This window comes from Bos indicus, chromosome 23, assembly GCF_029378745.1.
Source record: "Bos indicus isolate NIAB-ARS_2022 breed Sahiwal x Tharparkar chromosome 23, NIAB-ARS_B.indTharparkar_mat_pri_1.0, whole genome shotgun sequence".
Classification (NCBI taxonomy): domain Eukaryota; kingdom Metazoa; phylum Chordata; class Mammalia; order Artiodactyla; family Bovidae; genus Bos; species Bos indicus.
Window position 1 is genome coordinate 22,290,677 of NC_091782.1, and position 24,907 is coordinate 22,315,583.

General features: G+C 41.9%; 1 protein-coding gene across 1 annotated transcript in view; it reads left to right on the forward strand.

The window, feature by feature from the left end:
* The window catches only part of OPN5 (opsin 5), a 32,448-nt gene extending 15,254 nt beyond the window's left edge, over window positions 1-17,194 (forward strand). Inside the window, exons 5-6 of the mRNA XM_019985528.2 lie at window positions 12,722-12,963; window positions 17,060-17,194. Coding sequence (XP_019841087.2) covers window positions 12,722-12,963; window positions 17,060-17,123 — 306 coding nt within the window. The 3' untranslated portion in view covers window positions 17,124-17,194. The remainder of the gene's footprint in view (window positions 1-12,721; window positions 12,964-17,059) is intronic.
* Window positions 17,195-24,907: the final 7,713 nt, after the last annotated feature.

Here is a 24,907-nt window from a genome sequence, read left to right on the forward strand (position 1 = left end):
CATTTGCTACTATTTCTCCCATTCTGAGGGTTGTCTTTTCACCAAGCGGTGTTTTTAATATTGGCACACTCTAGTTTCTATCTTATATTTGAAAGATAAAAATTGATGTAAGGACTTCCCTGTGGGTTCAGTTGTTAAGACTCCAAAGGTTCAAGTGTGGGGAATGTGGGTTGAATTCCTGGTTGGGGAACTAAGATCCCACATTCTTCATGGTGGGGTCAAAAAAAAAAAATCACTGAAGTTCTAATCCTTCTGGTATCCCAATCCATCATGTTGATTGATAACCATCTTCAAGTTTCCTTACAACCTACCCTGGAGACTGCTAGCCTCAGGAACCTGGAATAACACAGCTCCCTCCAGACCACAGGTAGCTTCCTATTAAGTCAAAACTTTTGTCTAAATAATAGTTTTCTTCCCCCATTTCAGAGTTCTTAGTGTCATGCAAGGACCTATTTGTTGCACAGTGTGAGCTAGAGTTTTTTCTTTTATTTTCTTTTTGGCCTCATTACATGGCTTGTGGGATCTTAGTTCCCCAACCAGGGATTGGACCACCAGTGAATTCTCTTGAGCTAGAGATTCTTGATGGTTCCAGTTGATCTCTACTCCCTAAACTCCACATTTGAGTAGGAGGCAGTCTGAGAGAAGTTTTCATCATTCTAAATCTATACTCATAACCTTAAAATAGAGCCAAAAGTAACCTAAAAATAGATGCTGGACAAAAATGCAGCATCAGGAATCATGATGTACTTCTAGCTTATAATCAGGTGTTAAGTAAGAAAAATATTTCCGTAAATGCAGGATCGTGAATTAAGATCCTCATTTCCCATTCTTCCTTTAGCTCCTGTCTGTGATGCCAAAAAAAAAAAAAAAAATTAATGCCAATAAATTAATCCAAGTTAAATGTGGATTTCATTTCATCCAAATCTTACTTGGTACCAAGTATTGTTCTAGGAGGGCTTCCCAGGTGGCACGAGTAGTAGTAGTAAAGAACCTGCCTGCCAATGCAGGAGACATAAGAGACACAGGTTTGATCCCTGGGTTGGGAAGAACCCCTGAAGGGGGGCATGGCAAGCTACTCCAGTATTCTTGCCTGGAGAATCCCATGGACAGAGGAGCCTGGCAGGCTACAGTTCATAGGGTTGCAAAGCATCAGACTTGACTTGAAGCAACTAGCATGCATACATTGTTCTAGAAACTGGGTGAATACAAAAGAGATAAAGTGTTTGTTTTCAATAGTTCGTGGAGGTATGCCCAGGGAACAAGATAATGTCTGTCACATGGGTGTCTGATCTCAGTTAACCTTGCAGCCCTGTGGTGTGGCATGTCATGAAGCTACTGAGATGTCACATGACATCCTCTCCTCTTTCCATCTCTCAGGGTTACTGGCTTTGAGACGTTTGGCTGCTCTTGAGCAGTGAGTCTGGATCCACCAACCCATAAGGTCCTTCTCCTGTTTCTCTGAGTCTGTTACTCATCAGCCTCTCTCCCGTTAGTTGAATTCCTCAGCTCAACCTACTAACAGTCAGTTTTTACCAACATTCTAGAATTTGGTTCTTTGTGTACTCTTGAGGGTAGGCAGCTCGTTAGAATTTCTGAAGCTCATTATGCATACACATGCAAGCGCAGTGTACACTGTTTAATGCATTGTTTTTTGTATTTATTTTTATATAATTTTTTAAAATTTTATATTGGGGTATAATTGATTAACAATGTTGTGTTAGTTTCAGGTGTATAGCAAAATGACTCAGCTATACATCTATATGTATCTATTCTTTTTCAATTTTTTTTCCCCATTTAGTTTATTTCAGACTTTTGAGCAGAGTCCCCTGTTCTATACAGTAGGTCCTTGTTGGTTATCTGTTTTAAATATAGTGGTGTGCATATGTCAATCCCAAACTTGACGTATTGTTATCATTCTCCTTAACCTGCGCTAAGTAGACCAAATAGTCAGACTCACCAAGACCGGATTAACCAAAGTGATGCTAAATGAAAACTGTAGGCATGTATGTATATGATTTTATTTTATATGTAGTTTCTAACATGTATTCTAAATGATACTATATTATATATGATGTCCATATTATATATTGGGCTTCCATGGTGGCTCAGATGGTAAAGAATCTGCCTGCAACGTGGGAGACCTGGGTTTAATCCCTGGATCGAGAAGATTCCCTGGAGAAGGGGATGGCAACCCACTCCTCCAGTATTCTTTCCTAGAGAATTCCATGGACAGGGGAGCTTGGCAGGCTACAGTCCATGGGGTTGCAAAGAGTCGGACACGACTGACACTTAACACATGTAATATTATGTATTACATCTATAGTTCATTTGTGTATATAATGTCTGTATCAATATAATCTAAAAATACATCGCTAATTATTCTCATTTGTGCAAAAAAATTGTCACAGTTGAACCCATATTGAAAAATAAACACATCTTTCTACTGTGGCACCTTCTCTACTAAATTTAAGCTGTTTTAAAATACTATTTAATTTTTATCCTGTTTTTTTTTTTTTTTTTGTACCGAGTAAAAATAAGTAGAAAAACCTTCACTGGACCTTTTCATAATTTTAGAAACCTTGTCCTCATTCAACTACCTCTTGGGATCAGGGGTTTGCTTGTTCGCTTGGCGCTTTCTGATCTCCAGAATGGCTTGGTCTAAAAGCTTATTACTTAAAGGCCACTTCACTGCATTATGGGATCAAAATCATTCATTTTTGATGTCCTCTAATTATTTCTAGGTGGGTAATTATCTAGGCCTACATTTTGCCAGTCTGATCTCATCAGCTTAAATATGGATGTTCTAGCTATAAACCTTTCTCCATATTATAATTTCCTTCTGATTAATTAAAAAATGGTTTTGCCAGACTTTTATAGCAGGGTGAAATTTCACAGATTACCAAAATTGCAAAGGTGTGCAAAGTGAAAAACAAAAAACAAAGAAACGAACAAAACAAAACAAAACACCTCTTTGTATTCCTACGACACAGTACCATCTCATTTTTATGCCTGCCTTTGACCTTGTAAAACAAACAACATTACAGGATCAGGATAAATTCAGTTGAATCAGGTTTTCCGCCTCTTCCTAGACTCTACGTAAGTTCCAGAGAGGTCTCTGTGACTCTGTGGGACCCGTGGGTGGGGCTCTTGGTTTGGTTGTTGTCAATTTATTGACCCTGGCTCCTTCTGGCCTCAGGCATCCATTGTCATAGGTCACTTTGCATCCTATCTCTTTCAACTGTTAAGGGCTCTTTGGGCGCATTAGAAATTTGAGCTACTTCCCCATCTTTCCGTGGCAACCCACAGAGTGGATTTTGGGAGCTTGGCTGGCACCTTAGGAAGTGAGGCACGAGCTTTCTGCTCTTGCAAATGTATTGAGAGTCTATTGCTCCTCCCTGTGCTTAGTTTACTGGAGTATTTTCAGGACAGCTTCTCAAGGTCAGTTACTAGCTCCTCTGAGGTTCTCCCTTGGTAAGAGCTACAGGCCCTTGACTCACTGTGGGCTTGGAAAACTGGCTCCTAAATCCATGTACATCCCTTTGACATGTGCACACAGTAAGTACGCTTAATGCCTCTAGTCTTACACGTCTCTGATAGTAAATACTCAAAGTCATTTTTGTCACACTCGAAACCCTTTTCTCTCAACTGTTTCCTTTCTTGTAAGTTTCAAATTTCTATTTTGAAATTCAGAAGCTGAGAAGTGAATGTTTTACTTCTTTGGGCATTTCTGCTTGTAAAAACCTTTGTGCTGTTGCAGTGAACACTTTTGCTGCTGCTTTAACAAAGGGGATGGTAGGGTAACAGGAAGGAAATAAGAGAAGTTTTGATGAATTTTTCTGTATATTACTATGCTGTGTATATTGGTACCTCATATTTATTCACTTGACACACACTGAGGGCTTTCCCAGTGGCTCAGTGGTAAAGATTCCTCTTGCCAATGCAGAAGATGTGGGTTCGATCCCTGGGTTGGGAAGATCCCCTGGAGGACAAAATGGCAACCCACTTCAGTATTCTTGTCTGGAAAATCTCACGGACAGAGGAGCCTGGCAGGCTACAGTCCATAGCGTCACAAAGAGTTGGACACAATTAAGTGACTGAGCATGTACACAATACACAGATTATCCACAATATCCCAGGCCTATAGTTAATATCTAAATCCTGTGGACACCTGGATGTCTCTTAATGTCTCTTATTTCTAGCAGAAAACCTTTCTGATCTCTCCTGGCTTGTTGAAGTCCCTCTGCTGTGGCCCATCAGAGCACTTGGCATATCCACTTTTGTTTGCTTTTGTTTTGGTGACTCTCTGTGGCCTGTGGAACTTTCCCTACCATGGATTGAACCCACGGCCCCTGCACTGGGAGCTCAGTCTTAACCTCTGGACCATGAGGGAAGTCGCACGTTCCCTTTTTTGAATGACACAGCTTTGTGGCTCTTTTTTACAAGACAGTAGCTGGATGAGGGCAAGTGCTATTTGCTCTAGTTCTCCAGTGCTTGGCGTCTGTGAGATGCTTAATCAGGATTGCTGGGATGACAAATAATTGAATACTCTGTGTTAACATAATTACCTTGATCAATGTTAACTGTTCTCTTGACCCCTGGCTTGAGGGCCTCTGTCCCTTTTATGCCCAAGGAGGTATTTTGTTTTGCTTTGTTTTTTTTTTTTTTCACATTGACTGTGAAGACTTTTTAAGATAACTTTGTTTTTTTTTGGCTGTGCCAGGTGGCATATGGGATCTTAGTTCCCTGACCAAGGATTGAACCCATGCCCCCTGCATTGGGAGCAAGAAGTCTTAACCACTGGACCACTTCAGGAGTCCCTGAAGTCTTTTTAAAACTCAAAAACCTCTGCTTCCTTCAAAGGCTTCTCTTCAGTATTGCTCATTGAATGTTATTTATTACTGAGGGTGCAGAGTCAGAGGACCCCCATGTGGACTCTGAGGGCAGTTGGTGGGAAAGCTGAATTGTATTTCTTTTTAAAACTAATTAATGGATTCCTTTTCTCTGGTTCTTCTTACTTGTTCTTAGCTTAAATGTTTTTTCCCATAGAAGCAGTCTCTGAGTTGAATTCAAGTTCTCCTGTATAAATGTTTCATTGTTGCTTGTACAAATGTACAAATCCTATTAGAATTTGCCACAATTTAAAAGTAATTTGCAATTGCATACCTATTTTGTGACTGTTTAGTCAATGTCTGTCTTTGCTACTAGTCAATAAGGCCCATGAGGGTAACAGTCATGTCTTTTGGTTCATTTTGTGCCCCTAGGACTTAATACCATGCCTCAAGAGAATGGATGTGTGGACATGGTTGGAACAGGGAATGAGGGGTGAACTGGGAGACTGGGATTGACATATACACACTCTCATGTGTAAAACAGATGCTCTTGGGAGCCTACTATACAGTACAGGGAGCTCAGCTCAGTGCTGGGCAAGTGGGCGATGCTGCCCACGGAGCCCAGCTGGGGAACTTGGTGCCACCCTCAGGTCCCCTGTGTGTCCTCCCTGCCACTGTGCCGTGGCCTCCCAAATGAGGCAGGCTCCTGGCCCCAGATGTCAGAGTGGCAGCCGTGTGCAGCTTGAACCCTGAGAGCCGATGCACAGTATCAGTAACTAGATACACAGTATCAGTAACAAGCTGCGCAGTATCAGTGACCAGATCAGGGCTGGGTCAGATGACATTGTCCAGGTAAACAGAATTCCTGCTGGGACCCCTGTGTTTGGTGGCCCCGTGTGTGCATTGGTGGGGGTGGAGGGTGTGGGCTGGGTGTTGCAAGGTAGCTTCTGGGTGCGCGATTCTGGGGTTTGGGTGAGAGGACCGAGAGAATGATGTCTGTGGAGACAGGAAGGCAGAAGGGTGATGGGGGCCCAGTGGAGGCTGGAGCCCAGAGCTTCTGCTCCGTGAAATTCCAGGCTGTCCTCAGGCCTCCCTGACCTGCCCAGGGAGCTGTTTCCTCCTAGTGGGATCTGGGCTCCTTTGTCCCTGAAATCCCACGAGGAGGTTCTAGGAGGCAGCTTTTGGGGGACTCTGTTGAGTGACAGCCAAGAAAGACAAAAAGGATTGCTATGGAAATAGCTAGCGTGGTTGGGTGGTTTAAAAGTCTGCAGAAATAGCTTTCAATTGCTAATATCTCTGGGCCTTCGGACTGTGCATGCGTTGCCCTCTGAGTAGCAGTAACCCCGCCTCGGAGGCCTCGGTTCATCTAGAGTGAATAGTGAGGTCTCCCTTGTTTGGTTGAACTAGGTGTTTAGAAATCTGTATGTTCTGTTCTGTAAGCCAGCCACTGCCTCGTCAGGGAATATTATGTTCAGTTTTAGACTCAGAGCCCCAAACACAGATGCGCAGGGTGACATGACCTAATTTACATCCGCCGCTTCTGGTCACAGCTTTCGCTTGTTTATGGAGTAGTGGTATTTCAAGATTTGAGAAAACGGCAATTGGGAAGTGAAGAATCCTGCTCTTTCTTCTACATTTTTAAAAAAAAGTATGAATTAATATTTTCTAGTTGGAGTGCAACCAGGGCTAACAAATAACAGAGGTATCGGGGCTCTCAGAAAGAAATTTTTTTTATCAGTGTATGAAGGTGGGCCTGAGACAGTTGGCCTTTGTCATCATTCTGCTGATGAAATAGAAGGAAAGAGGAAACTCAAATTAGACGTGTTTGGAGTGGTCAAGTTACTTAATTTCTTAAAGGTGATGTGAAAGCGAAATATTACTACCCCGCTTTTGTATAGATGAGGGAATAGAGCGCCAAGGAAGGTAGGTCACCATTTTCCAGCTCCCTCTGTGCCATCTCTCAATGGCAGGCTGCCCACATGTGGAGGACTGTAGCCTCACAACTGGCATTTATCACTGCAGTGCTATTTTTTAATATCATTTTCCCCTCTTGTTGGGAACAAATCCATATATTTGCTGGCTAGACCCAAAAGAGAAAAACCAGATCTGATCCTGCCTGTGCTCCTGCCAACTGTAGGCTTTCTGTTGGCAGGTGGCACCCTCTCCCTGCCCCGTCTTTCAATGCACAGATGTGGTGATTTCTCTTCTTGGGACCTGATCTCATCCCAGCCACTGAAATTTCTTTGTCTAGCTGGTTCCGGAATGTGATTCAGCCTCGTTCATGGTGGGGAATTTATGCCATCTCGTTGGCCCTGACTCTAAGCCTACACTTCCACATCAAGTCATCTCCTTATCTATTTTGTTATCCAAGGTAGCATGCAGCTTCAAGTGTTGGCTGAAGTCTTATTTATATCTGGGCAAAGGAGCCTGGTGGAAGGAACTAAGGTGGCAGGGCTTGAGAGTCAGGGATTCCCTCACAGTGCTCGGTGGAGATGAATGGGGACTGGAATCCAAACCTCTGAGCACTTCCATGTCAGAATGTGTGTGTGTGTGTGTGTGTGTGTGCTCAGTTACTCAGTCGTGTCTGACTCTTTGCAACCCTATGCACTGTATCTCTCCAGTCTCCTCTGTCCATGGAATTTTCTAGGCAAAAATACTGGGAGTGGGTTGCCATTTCCTCCTCTAGGGGATCTTCCTGGCCCAGGGCTTGAACCTGAGTCTCCTGTGTCTCCTGCATTGGCAGGCAGATTTTTTACCCCTGCGCCACTTGGGAAACCCACCTCCATGTCAGACTCTCCCACTATTCCACGCTGCCTCCACACACAGACAGGACAGAGGACTTTCCTTCTTGGAAAACTCCTCTGCTGTAATGTCTCAGATACACTGGTGTCAGAGGTAGAGCCTTATAAAGCTTTTTCATCCCTATTTTATTCTTGCTTTAACTGGTTAATTCACTGGAATTGATCCATGGTGGGCAGTTTTGCTTGTGTGGCACTTAATACCAGCTTGAACCATAGCTGTAACATACCGGTATATTTCTTGGTCCTCTGCAGCAAGATATATTTAAAATCAACTGGGTTGCAGATGTGTGATTCTTTTGTAGAAGCTAAACACATATTCTGTGAATTTCCTCCCACAAAAACGGTCTAATTTAAGAATTTGAAGTTTTACTCCTCTCTCAGTGAACCAAAAGACAGTGATAAAAATGAAGCAATTAAAAAATAAACAACTTAGAAGAGATTGATGGTACAGGTGCCTATATTAGAACTGGTTTACAGATATTTGGGAGAGAAATTTTGGAAAATAGAAATGAAGACACATTTAGAAATGTGAAAAGTAAAGAGCAGACTGGTGGGAAGATTAAATGTGCTCCAAGTTAAGTAGAAAGTTTTGGGGAGGAACTCCCCTGGCAGTCTAGTGGTTAAGACTTCGCCTTTCAATTCATGGGGTGTGGGTTTGATCCCTGTTTGGGGAGCTCAGATCCCACATGCCACACAGTCAGAAAGCCGAAACATTAAACAGAAGCAATATTGTAACAAATTAAACAAAGACAAAAAAATTTCTGGGAAAACTGTCACATGAAAGTTTTGCAAATTTTTGTAGTCTCTCCTAAAGTAACTTTAACATTTAATATTTCAATGTTTAACATTTTGTGGAGTATATTTTGACATGAGAAGGTTATAGAAAATGATTGTGCCTCGTGTTCACTGCATGTTCACTTCAAAAACATAAGTAACATTATGCAGTACTTTAAGATCTAAGTTTTTTCCCCTCTTTCTACTTCAAAACTTGATTTCTAGTCATTCAATTTAAAGTATTTAGCTTTATTCAAATCTCAGGAAAACCACATGGGTTCATTTGCTATGTATTTAAAAGCTTTGGTATATTTTAATTCTCTTCTCTCTTTTAAAAAGGATAACAAAATGCAAATGTCTTAAGTCTTTACTGTTCTCCATTGCACATGCCCATAAAAACAGGAAATATGTAAAATGTAGAAAATATTATGGACTAAGAGCTAGTCTATTTTTTGTCAATGCCTTTGGCAGCAACACAGAAAACAGCTTTTGAGATACTGTGAAACCATCTTATGACTCACCAAAGGAAAAAGGATGGAGCTATGTTAAGTTTCCAGACATCTGCGAAAGCAAGCTTTATTTATATTGTTATTGTTTATTTGGGGATTTAGGAGAAAAAAAAAAAAGACCCTCACTGTGAGCTTTGAGGCATCCAGTCCATTTACAAAAAAAGTCACACAGACCAAACCAAATACCATCTCTCCTGGGTAAGCTTCTGTAGAAGGATGGGAAAGCAAGCAAGCTGGAGAGTTGCACGTGTGCTTTAGGTCTCCTTGATAACTGCTGAGCACAGGTGAGAATTTTGGTCCAGGACCCTAACTCGGGGCTTCAGGATGTCCACGAGGTCTGCTCTCATTTGATTCATCTGCTTGGGATTTCGATTGTCACAGCAAAATGGATATTGCTGAGGTTTTTCTCTGCTGCTGTTAATATTTAGAGATGAGCCTGAACTTTTTGGGTAGAACTTTAGAACCTGAGACTTTCTGGTGGATTTCTCATGCTTCCTCCTTGAGACACCTGACAAATATGGGGTTCCCAGGGCAAGCGCACCCTACTGACAGGCTGTTCCACAGGTCAAGAAGACTGAGGGGTACAGACCATTTCCTGCATACAATAGCTCAGGTCTGCAAAAGCATATTGAAATACACATGTGCAGAGATGACTTTGTTATAAGGAAAACTTTTCCAGTTGAATTTCAGAAACAAAAAAGCATGCACAAATATTGCGGCTTTAACTATCAAGAAAACATTTGGTATCTCATTCCTCATCCTTGATCGTCCACACCAGCTTGTTGTGACTTTATTGATGGGAACTGTTATTTTACTTCTTTTAAAAAGTATTTATTTATTTAACTGCATCAGGTCCTCGTGGTGGCTTGCAGTCTCTTCGTTCCTGTGCATAGGCGTCTCTCTAGTTGTGGTGCAAGGGCTTAGTTGCCCTGTGGCATCTGGGCTCTTAGTTCCCTCATGAGGGATTGAACCCACATCCCCTGCATTGGAAGGCAGATTCTTAACCACTGGACCACCAGGGAAGTCCCTATTTTACTTCTTAAATGAGGGTCTGGGGGCTGAAAGAGGAAGTGGTTCAGTTCAGTTCAGTTCAGTTGCTCAGTCGTGTCCGACTCTTTGCGACTCCATGAATCGCAGCACGCCAGGCCTCCCTGTCCATCACCAACTCCTGGAGTTCACCCACACTCATGTCCATCGAGTCAGTGATGCCATCCAGCCATCTCGTCCTCTGTCGTCCCCTTCTCCTCCTGCCCCCAATCCCTCCCAGCATCAGTCTTTTCCAATGAGTCAACTCTTCGCATGAGATGGCCAAAGTACTGGAGTTTCAGCTTTAGCATCATTTCTTCCAAAGAAATCCCAGGGCTGATCTCCTTCAGAATGGACTGGTTGGATCTCCTTGCAGTCCAAGGGACTCTCAAGAGTCTTCTCCAACACCACAGTTCAAAAGCATCAATTCTTCAGCACTCAGCCTTCTTCACAGTCCAACTCTCACATCCATACATGGCCACTGGAAAAACCATAGCCTCGACTAGACGGACCTTTGTTGGCAAAGTAATGTCTCTGCTTTTGAATATGTTATCTAGGTTGGTCAGAACTTTCCTTCCAAGGAGTAAGCATCTTTTAATTTCATGGCTGCAGTCACCTGACCTCAAATAGCTCCATCCTCTCATCCTCCCAGGGCTGTAGGGAGCTCAAAGATATAAGGAAGGCTGACTTTTCCTAAAACTGCCTTATGAAATCCCAAGGTGGATCTGATTATGCTGTTTATAGTCAAAAGTCCAACCTTGTTCCTATGACTGTAGCCAGGAGCCCGCAGTCCATTGGTTAGACCAGGCTCATGTAATTCCTATGACACAAACTCCATAAAAGACTGTACAAGGCAGAAGGGATGTTGGCAGTGCTAATCAAAAGTACAAGGGAAACAGGAAAATAAATACAAGTGAACAACACCAGATCTTCATCACACAGAGGGCATGTTTGAGTATATTTCATTATCCATTTTACAGAAAGAATAGTCTAGTAGATAACAGTTTAAGGAAGCTTTGAAGTTAGGTCACCTCTCACCTAGGGCCTGAAATAGCTCTAGATTAAAATAAAACCCAAGGCTTGGACTTCCTTTTCAAGTCTAAAGAACTCTCATTAAGATCCCTCTTGTTTCTTGTTTAGCTTATTGCCTTAACAAACCTGCTCAGAATGGAAATTCTAGGTGAGGAGGGATTGTATCTGCTTTGTTCATTGTTTTATCCTCAACACAAACATGCAGGAGATGCTCAGTCATGCTTGTTGGCTGAATGAATAAACAATGACCTTTCTGCTTCCTATGTTTTCCAGCCGCATTTTCTTTTATGGGTTAATCTTCCTAAACACGCCTCTCATATGTCTCCTGCCCAAAATCCTACTAATGTTTTCAGACGCATGGAATTCAGTGCAAGCTCAGTAGTAGGTTATACAGACCCCTGAGGGCGGGGATGTTATCTTTCTTTCCAGTCTGATCTCCCTTTGTGTTTTCTCATACACCAAAGCGAATAGCTCACTAGGTCCTGTACAAACCTCACACATGCCCGTCTTTGCCTTTGCTTGTGCTGGCCTCATGTTTCTTTATTTCCACTTGCCAATGTGTAGGTTGTATCCCAGCTTCCTCCTGAGACTGTTTCTTACTTTTCTCTGTAGCATGTAATTTTGTCCTCCTCCAAGCTGCACTTAAACCATATTCAGCTTTGTTGAGCCGTTGTTTGTGTTTTAGAGAAGGGGTCCTCAACTTCCGGGATCTAACGTCTGATGATCTGAGGTGGTGCTGTTGTAATAGTAATAGAAATAAAGTGCACAGTGAATGTAAGTGTGCTCGAATCGTCCCGAGACTATTCCCCTCACCGGTCCCTGGAAAGATAATCTTCCATGAAACTGGTCCCTGGTGCCAAAAAGGTTGGGGACTGCCTAGAGGGATGGAGCAAAGGCGCAAAAGCCTGCTGGTGTCCCCATAGAACCTACACAGTATCTCACACAAATACTTGCTAAAAAGATTTGTTGGATTCAAGTGGGATAACCTATAGGGTCAGACTACATTCTTAAAGAGACTGAATTGGAGGTAGTGAGGAGCTAGTCAGGGTGGGTTAAACCTTATCTCGAACTATTCTTTGATCTAAAAGTTAAGAGGTTCCTAAAGGTAAATATAATTTGGTGAAAGAGAAAAATACTTGCTGGAAAAGTCTCACTTCATACAACTGTGTCACTTTGGTTTGAACTCACTGACTCTCTTTTCCTCTGTAGCAAGTGGATTTCTACTACCTGAGCCTCAGACTTGAGAAAAACTTGAGCCGAAGGAAATTACATTTCATAGAAATCTCTGAAGAAGATTCCTATTAGAATTTCAAACAAAGGCAGAGTTTCTAAGTTTCCCGAGGCAAATGTGGGTGATTTAAAATTTCATCAAGGTGAACATATTCTTCATCTAGTTTCCAAGTGAACGTGGGTTGAGAAGTCTGGAAATTTCAGGTGCACAGATGTCTTTTTAGCATGCTTTTCCTGCTCCATGTGGGCACATTCTGACAGCTTTTACAGGGTCAAACATTGGGTCTTTTGGGTACGTTCAAATTCTGGAGTGGAGAATGCAGTGAATAGGGTAAGAATAGTCATTACTTTTTCTGGCTGAATATCTCAGAAATCCATATGATATGATTCCCACTGGCAAGATAAACGAAAAAATGATAGATAGACTTCCTTAGGTGTGAATAGACTACCTGCTCCTCCCCACCCCCCATCATTTCCACCAGGTGTCTCGATTTTGTTCTCTGTCGCTTTCCCTCACCAGGTGGCGATGTTGATTTGCGCTGGCTTCCTGATTGCCTGGATTCCTTATGCAGTGGTCTCTGTGTGGTCAGCTTTTGGACGGCCAGACTCCATCCCCATACAACTCTCTGTGGTGCCAACCCTCCTGGCAAAATCAGCAGCAATGTACAACCCCATCATTTACCAGGTCATTGATTACAAATTTGCCTGTTGCCAAACTGGTGGTTTGAAGGCCACCAAGAAGAAATCTTTGGAAGACTTCAGGTAAAATTTCAGAAGCTGGAAATGAATGACACCCTCTTTGTTTCAGAATTCCGTGGGGTTCAAGCCACCAGGACATGCTGCCTTCTTAGGGTTAAAGCTCATCACTTAGGATGAATGTGAGAAGGACTTTATTTTCTGTCCGCCAAAATTCCTGAAATCAAGTAATCAGATATGGAGGAGTTGGACAACAGGAGTAGAGGGTGAGAGCAGTGATTCGGTTTTTTATTGTGGAGCAGCTAAGATACGGAGCTATGCCCATTTGAGCATCCATCATCTTCCTTATGTGGAACCAGATTCAGTTCACTCCAAGAGTACTGTGCCACATGTCATTGATCCCAAATTAACTTTTCACAACATAAAGGAGTGTCTTGTTTGGGATATTTCTTCTGTTAACTAAGATGTATGATTTGGACAGGCAAAGGAAGGGGAGATGACATTTTTAACCTCTGCCAGTTTCTTTATTTTCACAAAAACCCCATATGATTCCTTCTCTTTGTCAGATGAGGACACAGAGGTTTTAGGAAGGCGAAGGTCTATTGGGCTTCAAAAGTCAAGCATGTTGATTCTTGCTTAAACTACATCTGTAGTCATACCTGGGCTTGCCTGGTGGCTCAGATGGTAAAGAATCTGCTTGCAATGCAGGAGACACAGGAGATGCAGGTGTGATCTCTGGGTTGAAAAGATCCCCTGCAGCAGAGAATGGCAACCCACTCCAGTATTCTTGCCTGGAGAATCCCATGGACAGAGGAGCCTAGTGGGCAACAGTCTATGGGGTCACAAAAAGTCAACTGAGTGACTAACACACACACACATGGTTATTTGTATATCTACTGATACTTGCTTTAAACTGATATTCACTCAAGTTCAAACACGTTCTGAAAGATCTACATTTTTAATGTTAACTCTTATTATTAATACTATTTTATGCTATGACTACTGTGTTGCTTTTAATTATCCCACTTTCTGAAAGGATCCTTAAGTCACAGTATAATTTTTAAAAAATTAAACAAGAAAAAAATCTACATTTTTGTACTCCCTTCTCCTACATTTTGTGATTTTGATGTCCTGGTTTACATCTTCTGCTACACAACGGACCAGTGAGTTTGGGGATCCAACATCATTTTTCCGAAAGGCTGGAAAGGCTCAGACTGAGTCAGCAGTGAGTTGGTCATCTTCTATATTCAATCAGGGATAGTCTTCTTCGAATGTGGGACAGGCCCCAAATTCAAGGTCTGAGGTGAGGAATGTTGAGAAGGCCCCTTAATTCTTACTCATTTGAGGTCCAGATAGGTTTCATTTTCCTTGAGTGAGTATGGAACAGCGGAAAAAGGTGGGACTAATGAGAAGATGTGGGTTTTGACCCTGATCTGTCACTGTGCTTGAATGAGGGACAAATGTTTTGACCCAGAATTGCCTTAGCACGTAGGTACAACATCAAATAAAATAGATTTAAAAGGCACAAAACAATAGGCAGTGTGGTCAGTGCTGCTGTGGTCTAAGGGAAGGACTACACAACCTGGAGGTAGGAGACCACGGTTTAAGAAGGATTTTGCTATTTATAGGGCTTCCTTTTTGGCTCGGTGGTAAAGACTCCACCTGCAATGCAGGAGATGCAGGTTCAATCCCTGGGTCGGGAAGATCCCCTGGAAAAGGAAATGGCAACTCACTCCAGGATTCTTGCCTGGGAAATCCCAAACAACAACTATATCTTTGGGAAAAATGAACTACTCAGAGTCTAGGATTGGGAGGACCTAGGATTTCATCTTTCAAGTTTAGTAATTACAGAAAATGCCCATGTAAAAAGAGCTAGGTGGGGTTAGTGTTCTTTTTTTTCCACATTGCTGGTCTCTGTTGAACTGAACGAAATGAACTGAAAGTCACTCAGTTGTGTCTGACTCTTTACGACCCCATGGACTATACAGTCCATGAAATTCTCTGGAATCCTGGAGTGGGTAGCCTCTCTCTTCTCCAGGGGATCTTCCCAACCCAAGTCTCCCACATTGCAGGCAGATTCTTTACCGGTTGAGCCACCAGGGAAGCCTGAATTCAAACGCTAAAATGCATCTACTTTGGATGTAATGTCACTTTGCCCTCATCAGCTATTAATACTATTATGAATGCAGATGGAGGGAATAGTTTTAATAGAGCAGTTGTGGGAGAAATTAGTGAGGCACTTTTTCTTCTGAAGGAGATGGGAATTTGACAGGCATGGCTAGAGGCAAATTTCACGTGCCTCATAATTTTGCTTCAGACTGACTCTGTGTTCTGTATATTTGCTCACAAGGGTAGCACATAAATATTCAACACCCCAAAATAAAAGGAGAAAAAAATTTATGTGGAAGAAAGTGACTAAGGGCCACAAACCTTTGGAAAAATCAGCCAGGCAAGAGAGAACTCCATTCACCTGCTCCTATTAGCCATTTATATGAAATATAGAGGAAGACAAGGATTCCTTCCTTACTCCAGAATTTCAGCTTTTGGTGGAAAAATCAGTTACTGGTGATAAAACAGGGTGGAGCCTTGGATTCTAGAGGTTGGAGCATCATCAGGGAAGAAATGCTGAAGAGGTGTGATGAGTTTCAGATTCTAGAAAGATCTATTTTGGGGGAGAGCTAGAAGATGGAGAAGTGGCCACTAGAATTTTCTTTTTAGCTTTCCAAAGAAGACACACAAAAGGAGTCTTTATTTGTCTTTGTTTTTATTAAGAAGCTAAGAAAATAGGTAATGTGGAGGACTATAGAGTAAGGTGTCATGATGGGAAACCAGTCCAGAGTGGTTCATGTACTACCAGAATAATTCAACTGAATTAAACTGAATTTATTTTATCCTTGGTCTTTCATTTTCTGAGCTCCAAAATGTATTTACTCCTACTGGGAGATCCTCTTGGGAAATATTTTGAATTCAAATAAAAGAGCTAATGTGTTAAATATGAGATTGTAGAAATAAATTTTGAGTAATTGCAATGGTTCATTAAATGTTAACTCATTTCTCCCCCCTCTGAATTGAGGTTTCCTGAGATTTCAGTAGCAGCTGATGAACTGAAGGGGAAAATGTGCCCAAGAGCCCCTTTTGAAGTGTCATTATTCACTGCACTGTATTATCCATAATGCTTCCCTGGTGGCTCAGATGGTAAAGCATCTGTCTGCAGGGCAGGAGACCTGGGTTCGATCCCTGGGTTGGGAAGATCCCCTAGAAGGAAATGGCAGCCCACTCCAGTACTCTTGCTTGGAAAATCCCATGGATGGAGGAGCCTGGTAGGCTACAGTCCATGGGGTACATTATCCATAATAGTCTCCCATATTTTGTAAGCAGGGGTTCTGTACCTTGGCTGTGTATTAGAGATACCAGGGAAATTTGCAGGAATACTGCTGCCTGGACCCATCTGCAGAAATTTGGATTTAATTGTTCTGGATTGGGTCCAAGTGTCAGTTGTTAGGTTGGTTATTTCCACTAGATGATTCACACACACAGCCATGACTGAAAGTCAGTGAACCAGAGTCTGGGGAAGGAAGATATTGCCACTGCAGCTCAGGAAGTCATAGGCCTTCCGCCTCACCTAAGGCCCAGTGAGTCCACTTATCACCAGTAACAGGTGACCCAAACTTTAGATGCAAGGCCAATTGTAGATGGAATAGGCATGTTCAGAAGACTCTGGGGGTGCATAGTGAAGGACCCAGGCATTCTACATCCCTAATATCTTAGTAAAGATAAAGAACAAAGCCCCAAACTCTGGCACTGCTTGTAATCAAGCCTCCCCTGACCACCTTAGCTGGGTGAGTCCCTGGGCCCAACTGAGTGGTAGGTTGTGTGCAGTGAATTTTGTCCTAGAGGACGGGAAACTCACTAGGGCACAGGAAATGTGCTCTAAGCAAGTGGCTTGCTTTTGGAAAGCTCTGCTCAAGGAATTTCTTGACTTTGAATATTCTAAATTGATTAGTATTTCCCATCTTTTTGAAATTCAAGTTTTGTACAAGTAATCTTCATGGTACTCAAGTTTGACATCATCATCATATTTATGTGCATATAACTGTGTGTATATATACAAATATGTGTGTGTGTTATATATTAAATCGCATTTTTCTTCTCCTGTGTCCAGGCTGCACACTGTAACCACAGTCAGGAAGTCTTCTGCTGTGCTGGAAATCCATCAAGAGGTATGAAGATGGACACAGCATTACTCATGGACACGATGATTCACTTACTTGCCTCTTCACTGCTCTTAATGTTTGATTGTGACCACACTTTTCTCTTGATATTATATTTTTATATTTTGTACACTTTTCCTTTTTTTTTTTCCTTGCTAGGAGTTGTTGAGAAATCCAATGGCCAAATGGAAACTAGAGGATAAGTTACTACTTTAAGGAATATTACTAGGATGAGCCTCCCTTTTTTTTTTTTTAAATTCTATTTTAAAGCCTATTGTCATGCAAAGTGTTAAGCCTGAGATATTAAGACCAATGTTTAAAAATTGTATTTATTAGGGCATACTTAATTTCATTATATCAGCATTATTATTATTAATGTAGGGCCAGGGAGGCTGTTTCTGGGGCTCATGTAGGTGGGTGATTATAGAGACTGTGTGTTGGACTGTGACTCTTTGACTGGGAGATGCTCTTGCAGCCTATCTCTTCTCCTGCTGAGAGAGGATCACACTCTAATGGTAGTGATGCCCCAAAGTAGTCCTCTAGGGAAATCAATTTTGCCTTCAATCCCTAAATGGAAAACACTTCTATCTCAGAATTTGAGGACCAAAATAATTCCCACTGATGATAATTTTACTCCCGTGGAATTTTTCTCTTATTAAGTTCTGCATACTAATACAGTGGGTGATACAGAGTATTACTAGTTATAATCTTTAAGAAACGAATGTAGTGAACATAGCTGTGTTGTTCCTTTTATTCATTTGTTCTTTGTCACTTTGTTCTTTCTTTCACTCATTCTCTTTTTCCTCTGACAAATACCTTGTGAGATCTGCAGGTAAAGAGATGCAGTTAAAAATGGCATAGAGTGATTTCATCCTATGTTTTCATATCTCATATATTGGTGCAATTTCTTTACAATGGGTAGATTTAATTTGTCTTCATGTTTAAAGCAGCTTTAAGAGATATATTAGCAAATTGAGTTGGGAAGAGGAAGAGCTTGAGGGTAGGATACTGAAGGGGTCACTGATGTCTGCCAAACGAAATATCTTAAAGACTGTCCAAATGTCAGAGGGCGTTTTATACAGGGAGACCTCAGAGATACTGTGGACTGGGTTCCAGACCCTGCCATCAGTGGAATAGTTCAATAAGGCAGGTCACACGACTTTCGTAATTTCCCAGCACATCTAAAAGTTATGTACACTATGCTATGGTCTCTTAGATGTGCAGTAGCATTGTGTCTAAAACCACAGCGTACACACTTTAATTAAAAAATACTTTATTGCTAAAAAATGTGCTAACCATCATCTAAGCCCTTAGTGAGTTTAGTAGTCACATTAATGATCACTGATCACAGATTAATACAACAGATACGATAATAATGAAAAAGTTTGAAATATTGTGAGAACTAGAGAAACGTGACAGAGACACAAAGTGCAAAGTGGACAAACAGTGCCCCTGGATCTGCTCAATGTGGAGTTGCACAAACGTTCAGTTTGCAAACATGCAGTATCTTTGAGGTGCAGTAAAGCAAAGTACGATAAAATGAGGAGCGCCTGTATGTCATTATAGAAAAAATGCTAGGGAAGATAACATCAGCCTTTGATTCAGTAACTAGTTTTGTAGAAAGTGAGCCAGATCTATTACTCAGAAGGCCAAAGAGTTCACCAGTCTGCATTCCTCTTGTGAAAAAAGGGGAAAACATCAAGAAATATAACAACCAGAGGGTATTTGACAAGAAAACACATTGGAGGGCATGTCCAAGTTCAAACAGTTAACCTCCACCACAAAGTAAAACCAAGGGTCCCCACTGTGACCTTGAGTGATTTTTCAAAGGTTGTACAACTTTTAACATATATGTTCATTGGGTTATGAAATTGTGTGGCGTATATTCTGAACACAATTTTATCCAAGAGATTTAAATCAAGACAAGCATTGCTAATAATTTTCTCAATTACTTTGAACTTGCTTTTCTGAACCATGCTAGAATAATTGTACGTAAGGGTCTTCCCAGATTGATCATAAAATAAACTATATATATTTATATATAATTATATATATATATATTAACCCTCACATGTATTACAGCCTCTAGAATAGACAAGCATACATTATATACATTACATGAAACATATTTGAGAGCAAAAGTCATTCAGTCTGTACAAGAGCATTGTTATTGCTTTTCTTTCAATTTGGTTTTAACATTGACCCAATCTGTGTAGGCAAACACTGCATTCTCTCATTCAGCTTTGAATTCTGGAAGCTTTTATTAAAGGGCCTATAGTCTACTCTGTCCTGAATGTTTTGGGAGACACAAAAGAGAGGGAGGCTGTGCTTTCAGTTCTCTAAGAATTTGGGGGTTTTGGCAAAATCTTGACCTCTATCTACATTATAAATGTTTTTAAAGATTATTTATTTATTTATTTATTTTTGGGTGTGCTGGGTCTTCCTTGCTGCACGCAGGTTTTCTCTACTTGCGGTGCGTGGGGGCTACTCTCTTGTCGAAGAGCTTGGGCTCTGGGGCTCATAGACTCAGTAGTTGCGGTGCCTGGGCTTATGGGATCTTCCTGGACGAGAGACTGAACCCATGTCTCCTGAATTGGCAGGCGGATTCTTAACCACTGTACCACCAGGGAAGTTCATATAAATGGTTCATATTCTTTTTATTAATAATAATTTTTAGATGGAGATCTACAGACACCAGGAGCATTTACTTTGGTGGGATACTTTGAGAAAATGCAGAGTGTCAAGACAGATCTGGGGAAGCTGATTTGCATAGGTGCCTCTGTGCCCCAGATGAGGGGAGAAATATGGGGTTTCTACCAAGTCTTCCAGAACTGAATTCTTTCCTTGTCTGAGGCAGTGACCTGCTGTAGACTCTGGATATTTGAATGCTTGGTTTGAGCAAAGGAAAATTTCACAAATCTGCTTCTTTTCTCAGGTTATGACAAAATTAGGCTGATAGGCGGTTTGGGAGCACAGTGAATTATGCATTTTCTCCCGAAAACAAAGGTTAGAGCATTGGAGAAACATCATTGGGTAGAAGTATGGGGTACAGATGTTCACTTAGCCAGAGCTAATCTCGCACTCAGGTTCTGTCATTTACCAGCTGCTTGGGCCTGGGCAGATGACTCACTCTCTCCTGTCCTCATTTGTCCTGGCTGCGAAATAGGGACAGTCTTACCTCACTAGAGTTTGTTGTGAGTGATTTAAGTTGGCAAGGTTCTTAGGACAATTCTGGCCCTTTGAAATGATACCATTAATGAAAGCTGCTATTATTAACATAGTTAGTGTTAAGAATACCACCTTGGGGATATGCTTACCTGCTTAAATCACAGCTGGGGGTGGCAGGTGGTACATTAGACCAAGAGAGTAGAGGTTTGCTGCATTCCAGTAGGCACCCTTCTGGAAGGAGAAGGAGGCTGGAGTACCTTGTCTATTTCATTCTAATGGAAGGATCGAGAAGACCAGCCCTTCATAGATACTTCACCGAAGTGAGAACATAATTTCCTGCTATAGATCTTTTTGGAAACAGAGGCAGACTCAGAAATTCTTTCTGAGGCTTAGCTAGTTATAACAATTCTCACATAATTACCTCAGGTTACTAGCTGGAGAGTACATTTAAAGCAGAGAAAATTCTATTTTGAAGGCTTAGCTAGGATTTTCAACCAGTTAATGTCTATGTATGATATATGGAGTATGGTCTAAGTCCTTGTTGCCTAGAGTATAGTCTTCAGAACCAGAGCTTGGCTACTTTTTTTTAAATTGGAATATAATTGCTTTACAATGTTGTGTTAGTTTCTGCTGTACAATGCAGTGAATCAGTTATATGTATACACGTATCCCTCCCCTCTTGAGCCTACCTCCCACCCACCCACCCACTTGCATTATACCCCTCCAGGTCCTCACAGAGCCTGGAGCCGCACCCCCTGTGCTATACACAGCTTCCCACTAGCTAGCTATTTTACGAATGGCTGTGTATATATGTCAGTCCTACTCTCCTAGTTCATCCCTCCCTTCCCTTCCCCTTTGCATCTGCATCTGCATTCTCTACGTCTGCATCTCTGTTCCTCCTGATTCCATGTGGGGGTGGTTTAGTCGCCCAGTCGTATCCAACTCTTTGTGACCCCATGGACTGTAGCCCACCAGACTCCTCTGCCCACAGGATTCCCCAAACAGGAATACTGGAGTGGGTTGCCGTTTCCTTCTCCAGGGGATCTTCCCAACCCAGGGATTGAACCTGCATCGCCTACATCTCATATGTTGGCAGGCAGATTCTTTACTGCTGAGCCATCAGGGAATGCATTAATATATGAAATTTTTCAAAGCTGGTTAGATTCTTCTTCTTAGGAAAGCAAGGGAGGGGAACACGAGGCTGGTGGGTGAGTCAGCACTTTCCTGGCCTACAGGGATGTGGATGGGGATAGACTACTCAAAACTACTTGTTCAGAAAGAGATTTTCCGTTGATACAAAGAGTCACATTTTCGTTAAGTATTTTCTATTTTGAATGTAGCATCCACTTGCAACACCCACCCTCCCCAAATACACACACACACACACCCCCCCCCCCAAATGAACAAAATCTAATTTTGTCAGAGGAAAAGAAAAGCATCTGATCCATTTGAAAAATGAGCCAAACTTGGCAGCAGCCAGCATGTGGGATTTATCCAAACTGCCCAGAATAATATCTGAATCTACAAATTTTGATGTTCCATCCATGAAGGAAGCATGGCCATAGATGAACCCAGATTGATAAAACCTTTTAAAGCACTGGGAGTGAAGAGTAACGGCATTAAAGTAGCAAGTCACTTTCAACACTCCAGGAGAGTGGAAACACTGGCAACCTTCACTAATTATGGGACTAGACCTGAACACAACACAGATACTTTCAAGTTAGGGTTTTGCAGGAACTCACTGTCACTGGGGAACTGGTAGGGCATTCATCGGAAAGAAAATCTAATTCTGCCGTTGAGTCTGATGGTGGGTCAGAGATGAAGAGATGAAGCCCTTAGCTCAGGATGAGGATGAAACCAAGAACTCTCCAAAGATGATACTTCTCCCAGGATGGGGATGATGGCCAAGGTGAGAAAAGATCTGCCCATTGTTAGCCAATCGAGTCCTGCTGCTTGCTGGTTACAAAGTCAGTATTCACAAATGCTGGTAAAAAGTGAAGGTGCCTTGAATCAGAATGCTGGCTATCTGGGGAGATGGGGAGATGGTGGCCTAAGCACTCTCCTGCCCCCACCCAACTACCTCTGAACATTCTATTCAGCCATGAAACAGGGAAGGAATCTCAGTTAACCACTGAGATGAAGGGTCAGAGCCATCGCCACCCCCCACTGGGTACAGGCTTGACAACTCGTGGTCTTCTTTTAGAAACTTGTTCACACAGTTTGATCACACAGTTTGTTTGGGAGATTGTTGAAGGGGAAGCTAGGGAACAGATCTGGTCATCTGTTAATTACTTATTCTTCATTTCTACTTCTTTGATTCACAGAAAGAACCAACCAGTTAGGCCAGGTGTTATGTGATTAAAAGATTTGAAAGGTGTTCTTGGGCTGGACACAAGTAGAGGATGGAGGTGCTGGCTTAAAACTTGGTTATTCAATACAATATACTTTTACTAAAGTGATAAGAAAAGGGGCCTCCTGCTGAGGGCAGGTTTCTGCAAAGAGCTCCTTACAACACTATCTCTACTGAGCCTTTTTCTGGTACCTTTTTAAGGTAGCTGAGCAGACTCCCAGAAGGAGCTTGTAATGGAGAATATGGGCCGGGAGCAGGGCAGTTCTGAAAATCAGCAGTTGGATCAGCCTGGATTCTTGAGACCAGGCACCCCTGTGAGAAGCAGCTGGCTCCATGGTAATAATGGTAAGGACCAAGCACCTCTGGACTGTAATAGGTTGAGCGGATAACACAGAAATGAGAGAGGAGTGGAGGGGCATGAGACAGTGAATGAACAAGGGAATTTCATGTCCCTTTGCTGGGTTGAAATAGCTGCTACTGGCCCAGGGCTGGCAAGTGGACACAGCCACTTGGAGGATCTCATAAACTGGGGACTTTATGGGCAGAGGACAGCAGCAATCCTTCCAGGCAAACTCTACCAAAAAAAAAAAAATTGCTTGCAAAAGTTGATATAAAAAGGAAGACTCCTTTAAATTTATTTAAAAATTATTTATATTTAGCTCTTGGCGAGGGCTTACCTGGTGGCTCAGCTTTAAAGAATCTGCCTGCAGTGCAGGAGACCTGGGTTTGATCCCTGGGTCAAGAAGATCCCCTGGAGAAGGAAGTGGCAACCCACTCTAGTACTCATGCCTAGAGAATCCCATGGACAGAGGAGCCTGGAGGGCTCTAGTCCATAGGGTCACAAAGAGTCAGGCATGACGAAGCGACTAAGCAGCAGCAGCTGGTGAAAACACCAGAAATGGTTAAATCATTGTGAGCATAATGTAATAGCAAAACAAACACCCTGACTAGAATGTCTAGTTTTGGTCACCCTGAATCTCCTAGGCGGGGCACCAAGGCTATGCCTTTGTAGGTCATAATGAACTGAATAATTCTGAGGGTTATGTATATGGCAGTATAAGTATACATGTGATGCTGGAAGGTTGTAAAGGAGTAATTTACTCCGTATTCAGCAGTGTAGTACCTTGGTTCTGTTTGGTGTTGTCTTGATTTAATTTGGCATGGTTATTAATTAGCATAGTTTATCATTCAAAAGAAATGATTTTCAAATTTTCACTTCAGTCAGGCTACTGCTTATGTTGTGACTTTCCCACTGAAGTGTCTTACAGGTTTTTTCAAATTGTTTTGTAGTTTGGAATGGTAGAAGTTACAGGGAAACTATGTTGTCCAGAAAATACTCCATTGGTTTTATTTCATAAATGAAAAGTGGTGGGAACTATGATTATCTCCTGTGAGTCTTCTATGGCACCCTGTTTTGTATTGACTCCAATTAGTACAAATAGGTGAGATGTGTTCTCATTATAGTGGGAACTACACAATTAAAAGTTGTATAAAAGATCAGAACTGGAGTTATGCACCAAAATGTAAATTTCTCCAAGGAAAATAACAACAACGACAATATTATTAAGTTTAACACGTGCAAACATTGCTCTGGTGCAGAGGTCGGCAAATGATGGCCCGTGGGCCAAAGGCCAGTCCACTGATGGTTTTTGTCAATAAAGTTTTATTGGAACATAGTCATGCTTAGTTGCTTATATATTATCGATGGCTGCAAGAGAGACTGTCTTGCACAGTCTAAATTAAGTAGTTTCTGGTACACTACAGAAAAAGTTTGCTACAAGCTGCTGTACTGTTTGTTTTACATGTCTTAATGACTCTAGTGGATATTCTTTGTTCTCTGTGAGGAAACTGAGGCACAGAGAATTGATAGAATTGATGTGATGTGCTCAAAATCCCACAACCTACCAGTGTGCCAATGGAAGAGCTCCAGTTCTAGCTCTCTCTCCCTGCCTCCAGAGACTGTGCCTCTTACTACTGTGTTTATTCTGGATTTAGCTCTCCTCCTTCCCTCTTGCTTGCTTTAAAATCCTACTCTAGGTCTCATAATAATTCTACTCACTTTTTTGACTTACAAATAGGAATTTACCAGTGAGAATTAAGAACTGATTTCTGGACCCTTTCTATGGATTCAGAAGGTCCCAATGCAGGTGTATTAGGCCCTAACTCCATTTATGTTCTAAGGGAACTAATAATCTGGGAGTGCAATGAAGTGATGGCAGGTGAGGGTAAATTCAAGACACATTTCTTGAGTGCTTCCTAAAGGGGAGGGTAGGCAAAAAAT